This window comes from Eubalaena glacialis, chromosome 10 (assembly GCF_028564815.1).
Source record: "Eubalaena glacialis isolate mEubGla1 chromosome 10, mEubGla1.1.hap2.+ XY, whole genome shotgun sequence".
NCBI classification, from domain to species: Eukaryota; Metazoa; Chordata; class Mammalia; order Artiodactyla; family Balaenidae; genus Eubalaena; species Eubalaena glacialis.
The window spans coordinates 86,892,225-86,910,805 of record NC_083725.1 but is presented as its reverse complement, the minus strand read 5'-3'; the positions used below and the strand labels follow the sequence as shown (position 1 = coordinate 86,910,805).

At 34.0% G+C, this 18,581-nt stretch overlaps 1 protein-coding gene across 1 annotated transcript in view; it reads right to left on the bottom strand.

The window, feature by feature from the left end:
• The window catches only part of ANO5 (anoctamin 5), a 96,263-nt gene that overhangs the window by 24,198 nt on the left and 53,484 nt on the right, over positions 1 to 18,581 (bottom strand). Inside the window, exons 7-11 of the mRNA XM_061203149.1 lie at positions 17,945 to 18,058; positions 14,856 to 14,971; positions 5,850 to 5,984; positions 5,258 to 5,363; positions 5,104 to 5,164 (exon numbers count right to left, since the gene is read on the bottom strand). Of these exons, the coding sequence (XP_061059132.1) occupies positions 5,104 to 5,164; positions 5,258 to 5,363; positions 5,850 to 5,984; positions 14,856 to 14,971; positions 17,945 to 18,058 (532 nt within the window). The remainder of the gene's footprint in view (positions 1 to 5,103; positions 5,165 to 5,257; positions 5,364 to 5,849; positions 5,985 to 14,855; positions 14,972 to 17,944; positions 18,059 to 18,581) is intronic.

Genomic DNA, 18,581 nt, shown 5'->3' with positions numbered 1-18,581 from the left:
CTGAAAAAAATTTGAGGACCAAGAATACTCTACCTGGAAAGTTTTCCAGACAAGTAAAAGTGGAAAGAGTTTATCACAACTAGAATGGCTTTTTAAGAAATGTTAAAGGGACCTCTTTAAACTGAAATGAAAACATATAAAAGTACAAATCTCACTAGTATAGGTAAATGTATAGTTAAATTTAAAATACTCATGTTATAATGGTGGTAGGTAACTCACTTGTAAATCTATTATGAATGTTAAAAGACAAAAGTAGTAAAAATAACTGTAACTACAATAAAATTGTATAACTATAATAATTGGTTAAAGGATACACAAGCTAAGAAGATATAAACTGTGACATCAAAAACATAAAACATGGGAAGGAAAGTAAAAATATAGAGCATTAGTATGCATTTGGAATTAATTTGCTTTGCTTGCAACAGAATGTTATAACTATAAGATGTTTTATAAAAGCCTCACTGTAATCACTTACAAAAACTTATAAAAGACATGCAAAAGATAAAGATAAAGGAATCTAAGCATACCATTACAGAAAATTATCATACCCCAAAAGAAGAAGGCAAGAGAGGAAGAAAGGAACAAATGAATTACAAAACAGTTAACAAAATGGCAATAGTAAGTCCATATCCGTCAATAATTACTTTAATGTAATTAACTAAATTCTCCAATCAAAAGTCACAGAGCGGTTGAATGGAAAAAAAACAAGACTCAGCTATGTGCTGCCTACAAGAAACTCACTTCAGCTGTAAGGACACATATATACTAAAAGTGAAAGGATGGAAAAAGATATTCCATACAAACTGAAACCAAAAGAAAGCAAGATTAACTATACTTATATAAGACAAAATAGACTTTAAGACAAAGATCACAATAAGGGGAAAAGAAGATCTTTGTATAATGATAGAGAGATCCATCAAACAAGAAGATATAACACTTATAAATACTTATGCACCCAATAGAGGAGCACCTAAAATATATACAGCAAATGTTAACAGAACTGAAGACAGAAATTGTCAGCAATATAATAATAGTAGGGAAATTCAACACCCCATTTTCAACAATGGATAGATCATCCTGACAGAAAATCAATAAGGAATCATTGGACTTAAACTACATGTTAGACCAGAGGGACTTAACAGGCATTGACAGCACTTTCCATCTAACAGCAGCAGTATACACATTCTTCTAAGTGCACATGGAATGTTCTCCAGGAAAGGTCATATATTAGCACCATACAACAAGTCAATAAATTTCAAAAGTTTGATATCATATCAAGCATCTTTTCTGACCACAGTGGTATGAAACTAGAATTACAGGAAAAGTTAAAACTGGAAAATTCACAAATATGTGGAGAATAAAGGACATGCTACTGAACAAACTTAGAAAAATCAACAGAGAAATCAAACAATATCTTGAGACAAATGAAACTGGAAATACACTATACCAAAACTTACGGGATGCAACAGAAGCAGTTCTAGGAAGGAAGTTCATAGTGATAAATGCCCACATTAAGAACCAAGAAAAAGTGAAAATAAACAACCTAACTTTAGACATTAAGGAACCAGAAAAAGAAGAGCAAAGTAAGCCAAAGGTAGTAGAAGGAAGGAAATAACAAAGATCAGAGGGTAAATAAATAAAAGAGACAAAAAGACTAGAGAAAAGATCAATGAAACTGTTTTATTTTGAAAAGATAAACAATAGAAAACCTTTAGCCATAATTACCAAGAAAAAAAAGATAAGGCTCAAATAAATAAAATTAGAAACTAAATAAGAGACATGACAACTGATACCACAGAAATACAAAGGATCATGAGACTACTATGAACAATTATGTGCCAACACAGTGGATAACCTAGAAGAAATGGATAAAGTCCTAGAAACATACAACCTACCGAAACTGAATCATGAAGAAATAGAAAATCTTAACAGACCAATTACCAGTAAGGATATTGAATCAGTAATCAAAAACGTCCCCACCAACAAAAGTCCAGATCAGACAGCTTTACTGGTGAATTCTATCATACATGTAAAGAAGAATTAATCCTCAAACTCTTCAAAAGATTAGAAGAGGAAAGAAAACTTCCAAACTCATTTTATGAGGCCGTCATTATCCTGACACCAAAGTCAGACAAAGACACTACAAGTAAAGAAATTATACTTGATGAACATAGATGCAAAGAACCCGATCAAAAGAGTAGCAAATCAAATTCAGCAATATATTAAAAGAATTATACACGATGATCAAGTGGAATTTACTCCAGGGATACAAGGATAGTTCAACATCCACAAATCAATCAACATGGTATACCACATTAACAAAATAAATGATAAAAGAAAACCATCTCAACAGATGCAGAAAAAGCAATTAACAGAATTGAACATCCATCATGATAAAAACTCTCAAAAATATAGGTATAAATGGAATGTACCTCAATATAATAAGGGCTATACATGACAAGCCCACAGCTACCATCATAGTCAATGGTGAAAAGCTGAAAGCTTTTTCTCTATGATCAGGGACAAGACAAGAATGCCTATTCTTGCCTCTTCTATTCAATAGAGTACTGGACGGCCCAGCCAGAGCAATTAGTCAAAAATAAATAAATAAATAAAAGACATATAAATTAGAAAGAAAGAAGGAAAGAAGTAAAACTGTCTCTGTTTGCAAATAACATTCAATTATAAAAAACATCCTGAAGACTCCACCAAAAAACTGTTAGAACTAATAAATAAATTTAGTCAAGTTCCAGGATAAAAATAAATATATAAAAACCCATTGTGTTTCTATATACTACCCACATACTAACAGAAAGAGAAATTAAGAAAATAATCCCATTTACAATAACATCAAAAAGAACAAAATACCCAGGAATAAATTTAACCAAAGAAATGAAAGATATGTACACTGTATACTACTAGACACTGATGAAAGAAATTGAAGAAGACACAAATAAATGGAAAGATAGCCCATGCTCATGGATTGGAGGAATTAATATAAAAATGTCCATACTACCCAAGCAATCTCCAGGTTTAATGCAATCCCTATCAAAATTCCAATGCTATTTTTCACAGAAATAGAGAAAACAATCCTAAAATTTGTATGGGGCCACAAAAGACTCCAAATAGCCAAAGCAATCTTGAGAAAGAAGAACAAAGCAGTAGGCATCATATTCCTGATCTCAAACTATATTACAAAGTTATAGTAATCAAAATAGCATGGTACTTTTGGCATGGCATAAAGAGAAACACACAGACCTATGGAACACAATCAAAAGCTCAGAAAATAATCCCACGTATTATGGTCAATTTATATTTGACAAAGGAGCCAAGAATACTCAATGGGGAAAGAACAGTTTCTTCTATAAATGGTTTTGGGAAAATTGGATATTCGTTTGCAAAAGAACAAAACTGAAAAAAAAGGGAACCCTCGTGCACTGTTGGTGGGAATGTAAATTGATGTAGCTGTTATGGAAAACAATATGAAGGTTCCTTGAGAAATTAAAAATATAAATATAATAGGATGAAGCAATTCCACTTTTAGGTATATATCCAAAGGAAACAAAATCATTATCTTGAAGTGATATCTTTACCCCCATGTTCACTGCAGCTGCTGGGTGTTCCATGCATAATTGCTCCTCTATTTGTTACGACATATAAGGTTAGTGTTGGTGTACAATCTCTGTCAATGGAAAGAATTGAAAACTACTACATTTGTTGTAATTTGTGTACCTATCATCCATTTCTGATTCCAAAAAATGACAGAGGCAGGATTTGGTAGCCACATGATGAAGAGATGTCCATATACTAACTTAACCAGAGGAGGTTCCTGGAGAATTATGGGTAAGACTTCTCTGTCCCCCGTTCTCTCTTTGAATCTGGTCTTTTCTCTTCAGACCATAGCAGTCAAGCAGAAGTAACAGAAACCCATAAGAACCTCTGCTTCATGTACACACCCCCACAAATGTTGGTGTCCTATTGCCTGAATCAAGCTACCTTGCTCTCCTGGCCAGTTTTTTTCTTTTTTTAATTAACTAATTAATTAATTATTGGTTGCGTTGGGTCTTTGTTTTTGAGCGCGGGCTTTCTCTAGTTGCGGTGAGCGGGGGCTACTCTTCGTTGTGGTGCGCGGGCTTCTCATTGCGGTGGCTTCTCTTGCTGCAGAGCATGGGCTCTAGGCGCACAGGCTTCAGTAGTTGTGGCACACGGGCTCGTGGGCTCTAGAGCGCAGGCTCAGTAGCTGTGGCGCACAGGCTTAGTTGCTCCGCGGCATGTGGGATCTTCCTGGACCAGGGCTCAAACCCGTGACCCCTGCATTGGCAGCTGGATTCTTAACCACTGCGCCACCAGGGAAGTCCCTCTTTGGCCAGTTTTTAAATGCACACACTTGCGCTTGTTAAAGACTTTTTTTGTTAAATTGGAGAGAAAAAAGTCTATCTTTTCCCAGAGTCCCCCAAATTTCTAGACATGTTTTAGAAGTCTTTAGGCCTCCTCTTGCCAAGTTACTCTTACAGAAAATACTTTCCTCACTGATGGCGGGAATAACTTCATGACACTTCTACTTCCCACGTGATACAAAAGAGAAGAGATACTGGGACATTTCCAAAATTAAGGGAAATTCCACCTTACGTGGGAGATTTTTACCGAATGGAACTGGAAGCTGAAACTAGAATTTGACGCAGGATATTTAAATTCAAATGTTGATGTATTAGCCCTCAACAATTTTTGAGTCTCGTTCCAGTTTGTATCCATGACTCAGTATCCTCCAGCCACCAAATACTTATGTTTATTTCTCCTGAATTAAGCACTTATTGAGCCTGTTTTTACCACAGTGCTGAGAGAGTGTATTCTGAATACATATGAAGTTTCAAAAATTATAGTGTTTTTCAGAGAAGTGAGCAGATGATTAATGGAGACCTTTCTGGACCAAGTATCAAGACGAATGACCATTGATGTGGACTCCATCAGTGTACTGATGCTAGCAAAGACATAAAGATGTAAAATCACCTTTGGTTTATAAGGTATGCCAACTGTATATGTTATATGAATGGCCATAAAACAGATAACATGGAGAAAGCTGCTTTTATGTAACTATTTACTCACCCCAAATTCCCATGAATATTGCAAAGAACACTGTTGACTCATTGTCAAATAAATGGGAGAACTGTAAAACAATAACAACATCACAAAGACTACTTAGTATCAAATGAGGGAGGGAAATTGCAAGTCTTTTCAACATACCACAATACATACATACCTTTGAAGCCAAACAGGTAGAATTTAGTCTCCAATAGTCACACATTACATCACAGAGTGGGCACATGATAATCTGACCCCCAATCTCAGGGTCACAGATCTCAGTGCTGCAGAGGGAAGAGGAAAGTTTTTGTTTTGTTTTGTCCACACAGCATGGCATGTGGGATCTTAGTTCCCCAACCAGGGATGGAACCCATGCTGCCAGAAGTGGAAGTGTGGAGTCCTAACCACTGGACTGCCAGAGAATTCCCAAGAGCAAAGTTATTTTAAAAGTGGCATGTTTGGGTGAAAGTCCAAAGCTGTTCTTATTGGAACAACTTTATACAGCTTCTTACATATGGCACAAGGGGAAATGAACTAGCAATTATTGTAGATCAAATCATGCTTTGAGGAACAGAATCTTTAGAGCCCATCATTAAAAACAAATTTTCCATAAAGCACCAGGTGAGGGCTAGCTGCTATGTTTGGGTCTTTTTCAGAAATATCAATTATCTGCTGCCATAGGAAACATTCTGACACAAATTCCAGAAAAATAATAGCAACAGTTTCAGTTAGCATAAGATTCTCTATTTGGGCAACTCAGTTGCACTTACCTGCTTGAGTTATCATGCATCGATAATAAGCCGTAAATAAAACAAGCTAAGCCAACTATAGCTGCAAAAAACAGCATTTCTGTGTAAAATCCGAGAAAGACAAAATAGATGCCAATTTTTTCTCCGTAATAATCCCTATGAAAGAGGGTAAAAAGAGAATCAGAGGTTGTAAGAATGATACAGTCCTGAGAGTCTTGGTTTTGTATTCAGACAAACTTGAATTCTAATTTTGGCTCCATTGCTTTCCAGCTGTGTAATTTTGATAAAGTTACTAAACTTTCTAAACTTTAGTTTCCACATCATAAAATGCAGGATAACGCTTATCCATAGAATTGGTGTAAGGATTAAAAGAGACAACACATGTAAGTAAGAAGCCAACTGAGTGGAAGTTAAGATTTACTTTTGAAATAATCAGGTAATTTGAAAAGCTTTTAAATTTTAAACAGGGTTTAAATGTTTTGAAATAAAGTGCAGAACATTCTTCTAGCAATTAACAAATCAAAATCACATTCACAATCTGTGCATGGACTTTTGCTTTATCTCTTTCTAAAATTGAAGAATGTACTCAGACCACAACAGATGAGAGTGGTTGGTTGTATGTATGAACTTCCATCTTCCTCTGAATTTGGACCGCTGATGGATGCTTATAGAATTGTAAGACAGGGAGCAAACCAAGGAATCAAAAATGAGTGTTTAATAAAGTTCCATAAAATATACAGTTCAGCTCTTGCTTTACAAAGAGTTAAAAAGTGACAGCATTAGTTGGCATAAATGTTCAAGTCTTATAACCAAGTTTTAGGGGTTTTTTTCTGTTGTTTTTTAAACCAACCCTCTCCTTAAGGAGTCTCTCAAAGAACCAGAGAACAAGGTTTTCTCTGCCTCATAAAACCAGTTTTTAAAAAAAATCAACACAAAATAGGTTAATCTTCTCCCTTATTCATGTAGAGCTCAGCTCACTAAATCCGTGAAGTCTTTCCACAGTTTCCTAGACAGAGAGATGTATCCCTTTTGGGCTCTGATAGCATGATATATATAAATCTATTACAGCACTTTTTATTAAATTGTAATTTCCACACATGCTCAAAAAACAGGCAAATCTAAACATAAAGGGTTTAAATTTTACATAACATAAACTTACTTAACATAAACTTAATTTCCCAATGAGAAGGTTTTTAATTTTTTTTCACTCAATATTAATTTTATTGAATCTCCCATTCTTCAGTTTTCAAAATTTCTAATCTTTTCTAATGAAACAGGCATCTTTCTGCTTGTACCATCTTTCATTCTTTCATTTTTTCATTATTTTCAGTGATAATAAACATTTTTACATTGTTGTTTTCCCTTGTTCTGCTTTTCAAATTACTATAAACTTGAAATTAAATTATAATTCCATTGTATTCCCTTGTTAATTTACCATTTACAGCTTCCTTAGGTTCACTCACACAGGATGAGCAAACTTGCTTTTTCTCTTTTTTTCGTTTTTGCTGAAAAACATAGCAATTATTATAATACTGCATAACATCAAAATCTAAAAAAAAAGAATAAAAATATTTGATTTGGGAAAATTTACTATTCACCGTGTCTATTTCCATTTGATGTTTTAAAAATTATAGAATCAATATTTTTTAAGGTAAAACATCAATATTACCGCTATATGCTTAACCAAAAAATTATTTGGGAATTCATAAAGAAACTGGATATTTCAGAGAACTACATTTTTCTTCCTTTCAAATTTCAAGAATCTTATTCCTTGAGAATTAAAAAAAAAGTCCTCAAGAACTCCAGACCTTTAATTAGTATTTAAAAGATTCTCAAAAAGAGAAATTCTCAAATGAACATTTGTTATATATGGAATTATAGAAATAATTTTACTAAACTTTGGATTTGGGGAGCTTAATAATAGATTACCAACTAAACCATCTCTTAAGAATGCAAAAAGCAAGAGACATGTCTTAGATTTGTATTATCATAAATACATATATATTATTTACATATTATTGAAATAACGTTTAACATGTTAAATTCTTATTATTCAAAACAAAGAAAATGAGAAAAAGCCAATAATATGAGATACTCTGTAAAGTATCAAACATAAGGAGAATAAATACTTCTTTTGAGTATTAATTTTTTAGAAAAATTTGTCTTTTATTTACACTTATGGTATTTCTTAACCTGTCCATTTTACTTGCTAGATTTTGCACTCATCTGTGGCCCCATAACATTTAACAGGGCATCTCATAGGTAGAAGACATTCAATAGTCTTGGTTGTGAGATCTTGTGAGAAGGCCTTGGTCTAATTTTGTATTCCCAGGACTTAGTCTGAGACATAGCAAATAATCAAAACAATGATGATGGAATTGAAATAAATACAGGCTTGAGGAATGAATGAACAAAACGCAAAAACATTTGGTCTAAAGAGATTCATTTTTATCAGGAATTCATGGACATCTGAGAAACTTAGCTTAGCGATTACACTATCTTGGCTTTTAATAGCACCATTATAGTCACTGTAAACATATTTGTTCTAACCTATTTGCTATATAGCAGTATATCAATTTTATTTATAAGCATTAAGCCATCCCAATAGACGATATCAAAAGAAAAATTATTTGGAGCTCTTAAATTGGAAAGAAAAAATGGGATCAGAAGGCATATAAAATTGAAGACTGATAAACCAATGATGGTAACCTTTGTATTCCTGGTTCTCCCTGAAAAAATATAATCTAATATGACAAAATGATCAGTACCCAAAAGGCAGTAAAAATATTTACAAATATTTGGACATGGAACTTAAGTTTGGTGTAGAGATAACATGAAATATGTGAAATCTAGAATTCAAATCCTATATTCTAAATCTCTTTCCAGGCACCCCTAGTCATCGTTTTTTTTTTTTAACCCTCTATATCCAATCCACTAGGTCCAATAAATTCTGTCATAAAAATCTTTTTCCTTTTTTTCCTTCTTTTTTCTTTTTTTTTGGCTGTGTCACGAGGCATGTGGGATCTTAGTTCTTCAACCAGGGATTGAACCTGCACCCCCTGCATTGGAAGCACAGAGTCTTAACCATTGGGACCACCAGGGAAGTCCCATAAAAGCCTTTTTCTAATCCATAGTCTCCTCTTTCCTGTTACCAGTGCCTTGGATATGACCTTCAATATCTATTACTGGAAAATTTTAACAGCCTCCTTACTTCCCTGACTTCGGTCTTGCATCCTTCTACTATCTGTCCTGTTTCCAAGAGAGTAATGTTTCTAAAGCACAAGATTAAACAATGACTGTTTCCTCCTTCAAAGGTTTTGTCCTTTCATCTTAGCAGTGTTCTTCATGATTTTTTACTGATAAACATTCAAATCTTACCAGCCACGCCTCCTAAATGAAGAACTAAATGCACAGTGCTCTTCTTTAGCCCAGTGCTCTGTACTTGTTCTCTAGCTGGGATAGTCTTACCTAACTTGTTTACCTAGCAACCTGCTACTTCTCTCAAGACACACTCAAGAATAAGCACTGTGAAACTTTCCCTGAGGTTGTCATAAAGGTAGGTGCTCTTTCCTCTGTGCTCTGTTCTTTCATGAGTATCACTCTGCTGTAATTATTATGCATTTGTGTGTCTTCCTGCAGATACCTTTGTGTTAGGAAACCACGTTCTGATTACGTTTATAGCCCTAGCCTCTTGCTGATATCTAGTGATGCTAAATAAATGCTCATTAAAGGAATGTGGGCATTGTAATTATGTATCTATAGACAATTCCTTTCTACTTTTAAGTATATTTTTATTTTTATCAAGTCTTCCCATAAAAAACTTTCATAAAACCATAAAATCAACAAGGAGAGGAAATAAAACCACACCTGATACAGGCCTTCAAGCATCATGACAGAGAACACCATGATCTTCAAATTACCTGTAAGTAAAGAAATAAACCCAGTTCCAACTGAGTACCTATTACCAGCTGCCATACCTGAGGTACAGAGAGCAGTGAAGAAGATGCTTAAGAAATTCTAGGGAAAACATGTAAAGTAGGGTGGGGACATTAGACAAACACAGACAAAATAATCCCTGGGAAAAAGTCTAACTAAATGTCATAATACTGAACGCATGTTGGGACTTGGTAATTCATAGTACTAGCTAAAAGAAAGGGATCTGAAAATGAGTAAGCCTGGAAGTGGCAGCCTCAGAAAAGCAATGTTTCTGGGGAAGAATCAGATATAAAGGGTGGTACTTCTTAAAAGTGGCAGAAAAGAGAGAGAGTTCGGATTCTATAGACATGAAAGAAAAAGCGTATGACAAGCACAGGATATCATCCATGAAAGAAACTGCATGGAATAGGAAAAAGAACTAACAGAAGAGTGTACTCTAATGCTAGAAACTCCATGAATTAAACACAAACAGAAAAAAAGCAGAGCATACTATACAAAACTATGTTAAAATAAAACTGAAAATATGAAACAAAGAGCTTCAGCTAATGAAAATTCTCCCAAAAGAACATGAGGAATACTGTAAAAAAGCAGTACAAACTGAATTAAATGTTCTCAAATAAATAACTGCAAATGTAAGAAAATATCAGAAATATAAAAATAAGAAGAGAAGTGGGAAAAAACAGGAATAAATAAAACAAGAGATGAAAGAAACCAAAAAACAGAGGAAAGAGAAGAACCCTGTAAGACCATGTCAGAACTGATGATGAAATTATGAGGTATTCAAGAGAGAATAAATGGACACCAAGTGAAAATCTAATAAAAGATGATAAGAAAAACAGGATACCTATCAAAAGAATGAAAATGACATAGAGAAGTAAAAAGGGTCTCAGGAAAATTGTTTGATGTGAAGACAGGCAAAAAAGACCAAACATACAGATAACTGGAGTCCAAAGAAAATAATCAAAGCACTGGAAAATAATTATATTTTAAAACTATAACCCAAGAACACTTTCCAGAAAAACAAACAAACAAACAAAATAAACAAAATAAAAGATACATATTTAAAGGATCCACCAGGAACAGGGAAAACTGACTTAGAACAACCAATTCCAAGACATAATGTGTTAAAACAATCAGACTTTAAAACAAACAAACAAGCAAACAAAACTCTCCAAGGCCCCAGGCAAGATGATAAAGTAATGTACAAAGGCAAAAGAATTTCCTACTAAATGAGGACACACTAGAGGCATTTCCACTAAGATCATGAACAAGGCAAAGACACCAACTATTATTCAACATTGTTCTGTAATTATCAGCCAATGAATTGAATAAAAGAAAATAATTATAGACATAAGAATTGGTAAAGAAAAGTAAAATATTTCTATTTAAAGATTACATGATAATATACCTGGATAGCCTTAATGAATCAATAAAACTAATTCAATAAAGAATTCATCAAGGCATTAGAATATAAAACTAACACTCAGAAGACAATAACATATAACATGTAAGTAAATACATAATTTATAATAGCAACAAAAATATAAAATACTTAGGATTAAACTTAAGAAAGTTTTATAACTCTATAACACTTCTGAAAAACCCAAAAGTAGGCTTAAACTAAGACATACCTTTCCCTTGACAACTTTTCCATGATTAGAATGTCTCATCATCAAAATACCAGCCTACCTAAGTTAATTTATAAACTTAATTTGATCCCCATAAAAATACCAACCATCTTTTTTAGTAACAAGCTAGACAAGTTGATACTAAAGTTTATATGGAAGAATAAACATGTAGAATATACAAGGAAACACTGAGAGTAAGAGCTATGATGAGGTATTAGCCCAACTAGATATTAAAACATACTAGAGGTAAGCCACTACAATTAAAAGAGCCTTCTGAATCACTTTGCTGCACACCTGAAACTAACACAACATTGCAAATCAACTATACTCTAATATAAAATAAAAATTAAATTAAATAAACAGCCTGCATGGATAGTTAGCTAGATCAACAGAATAGACAGAACATCCAGAAAGCAACTCAACTGCATATAGAAATCGAGTATATGATAAAGGTGGTACCTCAAATCACTGAGGCAATGATAAACATTTTAATAATAGTTTTGGGACAAGTAGAATAGAAAGTGCATATTTAACTTTATAAGAAACTGTCAAAGTTGTTTCTTTAAAGTTGCTATACCATTTCGCCTTCCCACCACCAGCGTTTGAGATTTCAAGTTGTTCCACATCCCTGATAGCACTTATTGCTGCCAATATTTTAGATTTTAGCTATTCCAGTGTGTGTGTGGTGGTATCTTAATGACGTTTTAATTTTTGTCCCCTTAGTGAATAAAGATGTTGTACATCTTTTGATGTACTTATTGGCAATCCATAAATATATTCCTTTGGTGATGAATCTTTTATCTTTTGTCTATTTTAAATTTTGTCTTATTATTGAGTTGCAAAAGTTCCTTAAATATTCTGGATAAAAGTCCTTTATTGATATGTGTGTTGCAAGTATTTTCTCCAGTCTGTGTTTTGCCTTTTTATTTTTGTAACTGTCTTTTAAAGAGCATACATTTTTAATTTTAATGAAGTTAAATTTATACATTTTTTAAATTGTGCTTTTTGCATTTGATCTGAAAAGTCCATGCCTAACTCCAAACCACATACAATTTTCTCCTATATGTTCTCCTAGAAGTTTTATAGTTGTAATGCTCACAATTAGTTCTCTCATCCATTTCAAGTTAGTTTAAATTTTTGTACAGGAGAGAAGCAAGATTCACATTTTTCATGTAGATAGCCCCTTGTTCTAGCATCATATGTTGAAAGGACTATCCTTTCCCCAATGAATGACCAGGCACCTTTGTTGAAAATCAATTGACTATATATATGTGGATCTATTTCTGGACTCTCCTTTTATTAAAGATTTTTCTTTGGAATAATTTCAAATATATAAAAAAGTTACAAGAATAATTCAAATAATACCCATATATCCTTTAATTCTTTTATTGTAAAAATATTGTTCCATTTGCATTTTATCTCACTTCATATATTATATTTCCCCATATATATATGCCTTTTTCTGAACCACTTGCAAGTAAGTTGGTTGAATATGTACATCATGGTCCTTTACCCTTAAATACTTTATTGTCTATTACTAAGAATAAGGATATTATCTTACATAATCACTGAGAAGAAACCTTAGGAATAAGAGCTGTTTTCTTCAGTTCCTCCCTCTGCGATAATATAGTGTTTTCTTTCTTGTCTTTTCGATTACCTAGTTAAAAACTTTACACCTAGCTATCAATTCTTTACATTAAATTGTGTTAAAATTTTAAATTTATTTAAAAAATTATTTCATTACTGAAATGGAAAAGCAGTATAATTTGCTATAAATGAAAAGTTATAATAATAGGATGAAAAGCTTTAAAATGTTATTAAATTTAAGCTAGATATTGCCATCTGATGAAAAAATCTGAGCTTCCACTTTGTTGTAAAAGAAAATCAGCAAGTGCTAACAAGGTACTGACCTGAGATGTAATGCATTTGTCTATATCAAGGGTTATAAGTACAAACCTTTGGGGAATATTTACAGCAGAAACATCTGTAGACAGCTAAATACTCTCAATATATTTTGAACAATGTAAAATATGTAAACCTCATTCTGACAACTTTGCTTTTTTGAAAACATACCATGAAAATATTCTCCAAGGGCACTAATTGTAATAGTGAAAAATTTGAAACAGCCTAATCTTTTTCAATAGAAGAATAGACAAATAAGTTATGCAAAGTTTATAATATGGTACCCTGTGTTCTGTTAAAAAGCACAAGATAGATCTGTGTGTACTCAAAGGGAAGTATGCCAATAATATACTATTTAGTGATAAAAGAAAATCTTAGCAAAAAAGTAAATAAAGATTCCATTGCTCCAGGAAAAAAGAAAAAGTGTATGTATTTTACTACACATGCACATAAAAATAAGACTGAATGGCTATTACCAAATAGCCATAGTTACTTCTGTGGAATTCAATGGAGGTGTAATTTCACTTAAAACTTTGCCCATCTCTTTATTGCTTGGAATTTTTTATATACATGTCCTAGTTTTATAATTAAAAAAATTAAATGGCCATTAATCAGAACAATTAAAATATCCATCCAATCAAGAGTTCATATAAAGATTTACGGAAACCACAGTTTATATGCTAGTTGCCTTCTATTTTTTCTTAAAAATTTCCCCTCTTATTTGCCTTAAATGAAACTGTTGGAATAACATTTCACTTGATTTGGATGTAGACATCAAAATCAGTCTCATAAAAAGGAGGCTGTGATGCTGTGCAAGCAGAGCAGTAAAAGCATACCTCACTGAGTAAAAATACTGCTTCTAGCAACTAGGGGTCTGTAATCTGTTTCTTTATTGAAATCATAGCAGGAGTCTCCTAACATCCTGTATGCATGTAATATTGTCATGGTTCAAAGCAAGGACCTGCAACCATAGTCTTCTTGCATAGCTAATGAAACTGTCTAAAGAATTGAGATAATAGAACAATTGCCTTCACAGTTTTCTGAGATCAACACACACACAAACATCCATACATGACCTTTCTGCTATCTTCTAAATTCCTAAACTCAGAGGAAAACAAACAAACAGAAAATAATTATGTTAAACACTAAGTGCTAACCCCATGCTAAGAAAATATACATATATCATTTAACTATCAGATAACCCCATACGGAAAGTACTATTGCTATTCCTATTTTACAGATATAAGTCTCATAGAGGTTAAATAACCTGACCATATTTATATGCTTCTAAGAGAAAGGGCTTGGATTTGAACCCCATCTACCTAAATGCTAAGGCCCAACTTCTGAACCATCAAGCTATCTCTGCACTGTGGTTAAGACCATTCTGGCAACAGCATTTTGCTCACAAATGAATGACTAAATGGTAGCATAGATACAAAACTGGGAAGATGGGAAATGTAGTGGGTGAGAATAGTAGTAAAAAGAATGGAATACGATGCCATTGTGAATAAAAACCACATAATCAAGTTTTAATCAGTTTCATTCTGTGTAAGAAACTTACCTAATCAAATTAAAAGGCTGCTCCTTGTAAAAATAGGAAAACCGAGCCCAGTTCTGGCAAAGTGTGTACCTTTCATTGACAGGATTAGGAGGTTCTGATGGCTTCCAGTATTGACCCTACAGACATGCAAGAAGAAATTACTGAATGACAAAGCAAAAGACAAGGGTGAATAAAGGAACACTGCTTTTATAAAAAGGCTAGTGAATGAGGCAAATGTTCTCTTTCACTTTTCGATTTGGATTTTCATATTCTATTGATGTAAGTTACTAAATCATTTAGTGTATTGTAGAGTGTAGTACATTTGCTACACTCTACAATAAATGAAAATAATAGTGCTTTATTTATTAAATTTTCACACCCAGCTATCTAAAAACACAAGTTGAAGTCTGAGACTTTGGCTTTACTCAAGCTGCTCCTTTGACCTGGAGTCCTCCTTTCATCTCTACTCAAATTCCAACAGTCACAGCTCAGGGATTCCCACAACTGTATAGCTGGCTGGGACTTTGGAAATAGGCTGACATTTTTATTTTATATGTGGAAAAACTGAACCCCAAGCAAAGTTAAGTGAATGATCCAAAGTCACACAGCTATGACTGGAATCTCCTCTAGGCAACCTGTCTTGTCCTCACTGGCCATCACTGATATCTGTTTCCCAAAGAACTTAAAATATACAACAGACTTTAGCACTTAAAAGCCTCAATATTGTTTCACGTGTAAGTTCCTTCCCCATTTTTAGGTACTGAGTAGGCTTATTAATATAAAGTTAATTAGGGCCTAGCAGAGCACTGTCTACACATAGCTGTACAATATTTTCTCTTTAACTGTTTGCCTAGACAAGTAAACTACTGAAGACAACACTGAGCAAACACCCAATCTAAAATTAAGCACATATGAAAATCTCTGTATGATAAGGTATAAGATTTTATATCATCCAGATTCCAAATTTTGTCTTCTTCTATAGCTTGTCCTGCTGAATCTTGAGAAATGAAATAGAAAAAAAGAAAAAAGTTGCCTATTTGTGTATCTTTAAAAAAAAAAAAAAGGTTCTTTAAAGCACATAAGAGAAAAATCCAGTACCTAAACCTGTATTCAGGAGAGAAGAAAGGAAAAAAGGTAAAATTAATAGTAAATGATAGCTCTCTGTAGCAAGAGCTCAGTAACACTGATTTTCTAGTGACCGTGGAGGACTCTGCTGGAAGGCTAGATATATGGAGTAAAATTGCTGGTGACTAAGGACAGTTTGGCTCTATGACCTGGTGAGAGTAAGAAAAGAATCAATGCCCTAAAAACAGACAAACAAACAAAAAAATCCTCAAAATCTTCAAAAAAAGAATGAGCCCTTTTTCGAAGAATGATTAACAAAGAATGTGTTGCAAAGTGTTTATTAACCCGCTATAGATCTCTCTACTTGATCAAACGCTGTGGCATTATTTAGAATCCATAATCCCCTAGAAGTTCTTTTGCCCCAGGGAAAAGCGTGTGTATGTGTGTATGCGGGGTGGGGTAGTTTCTCTAAGACAAGCTAAATTCACCTGAATTGATACTAGTGTTGAGAATTGCCACTCATTTTGGAAAATTCCGCTAACATACCAAAGATAATCAACTAACCAATGTTGAACAGACCTAGAGTCAACAGTTAACATACTGTTGAATAAATATTGACAGAGGAAAGCTGGAAAAGAGAGAGATTGGCTTTGGGCTTTTGGAAACCATGACAGCAACATCATTTTCAAAAACATGGGCAGGACTTCCCTGGTGGCTCAGTGGTTAAGAATCCACCTGCCAATGCAGGGGACACGGGTTCGATCCGTGGTCTGGGAAGATCCCACATGCCGAGGAGCAACTAAGCCTGTGTGCCAGAACTACTGAGCCTGCACTCTAGAGCCCGGGAGCCACAACTACTGAGCCTGTGTACTGCAACTACTGAAGCCTGCATGCCTAGAAACCCATGCTCCACAAGAAGAAGCCACCACAATGAGAAACCTACACACTGCAACGAAGAGTAGCCCCTGCTTGCTGTAACTAGAGAAAGCCCACGCACAGCAACGAAGACCCAATGCAGCCAATAAATAAATAATAAAATAAAAATTAAAAAATAAAAAATAAAATTTAAAAAAAGGGCAATGACTTAGATGCCACTTGTTTAAATAGAAATACCTAGTTCTTTTATATTCCAAAGGAATGTGTTTCTCTAAAAGAGGTCATCATCAAAAAGTCTTTAATAGTAGAGTTAAACAGGAAAAAAGGAAACCAAGGTTCCAGGAGATGATCCAAACTAGTTTATATGTGTTCAGCCAAATAATATCTACTGACAACAGGTGATGAAATTTAAACACTGAATATCCAAAAGGAAAGGTTTCTCTCAGAAACCCCCAGAAACTAGGCTATCTCGGTTGACAAGCCAAATTTTAGGTTTGGTTGAATGGGTGCACCTTATAAAATGTCACTTCTTTGTTGAACTCAATATTTTTGTACATGATCCGCCAGCCTCAATCCTACTCCAGAATCTCGGTTGTTTGTCTGAATCTTTCTTACGGACTGAAGTCTTTAGCTTGTTTTGAAGTTGTACTTATGCTTTATTTCCCAGAAATTCCTAGTCTGTGAGCTTGGATTCATGGTTGTGTTCCAGTAATACCTAACAGAATGCTTTACATATAATTAAAACCAATTATACATTTGATGAATGAATACATGAATGCATGCAATTTAAGTCCTTCACAACTTAAAAACTTTATAAATAAGAAAAGATTTGATGGATAGAAATTTCCAAAGGCTATGTTCTAAAATGTTGTTTTAATATAACTGCTATTTTCAATATGGTTTCTAAAGAAAATTCATGCGCAAATGTAGTAATTTTTAAATGAATTTCCACTGAAATCTCAACGTAGAGAGAGGTATTAACTATGTGTTTCAGCATAGTTCTCAGCTTGGACCTAGGAAGTCTGTGGGGATTTTCCCAACATGAGCGAGATTAAGCAACCTGTCATAAAACAGGAAGCAAATGGAAGATTCCTTCTCCCAACAAGGCAGCCTCTGAATGTGGGAAAGGGAAAACGGGCTCAGTATTTCAAGACCAAGCACATACTTACATCATGGAGTGGAAAGGCAGATGAATAAGTGTGAGAATTTAGCAGTCTTTCAATCCCAAACCTTTTCTTCCCATCCTCTATGCCAAAAGGACACCGTGAGAGAATATAATAAACCTATAAGGTAAGCATAAAGAAACACACATTTCAGAACTTTATGCTTTCTATATTTCTTTCAAGTCACAATTTAACAGAGTCTACTTTGCCTCAATACAGGCTCTGATTATGGAAGGAACCTTCCCCTTATTGTTTGGGGGAAGACGTAGAGGTTGGGGTTGTATGGAGTCACAGGTATTTCACCTCCTGGGTATGAGAGCTCATTATTCCCTTGGGGAGAGGAGGAATGGGTCATATAAGTTATTTTTCTTCTCCTGTCCCAAGCTCCTCTGGGAGTCCTTTGTACCAGAATTCATACTATAATCAGGGTTTCAAGTTAGAGTCTAATACCACTGTTACTAACAGTTCAGGTAGGATAAAATGGAGTAGAATTGACACTTGGCCAAGCTGTCTTGAATACTTTTCATTAATTACTCCGATGTTTTGAATAGGGCCTTTTCTTGATATCAGAATTTATTAACTCAGATTATCACACCTCTGCAACTACTTTGCAATCATTTACATATTTTTATCAGTTTTTTCT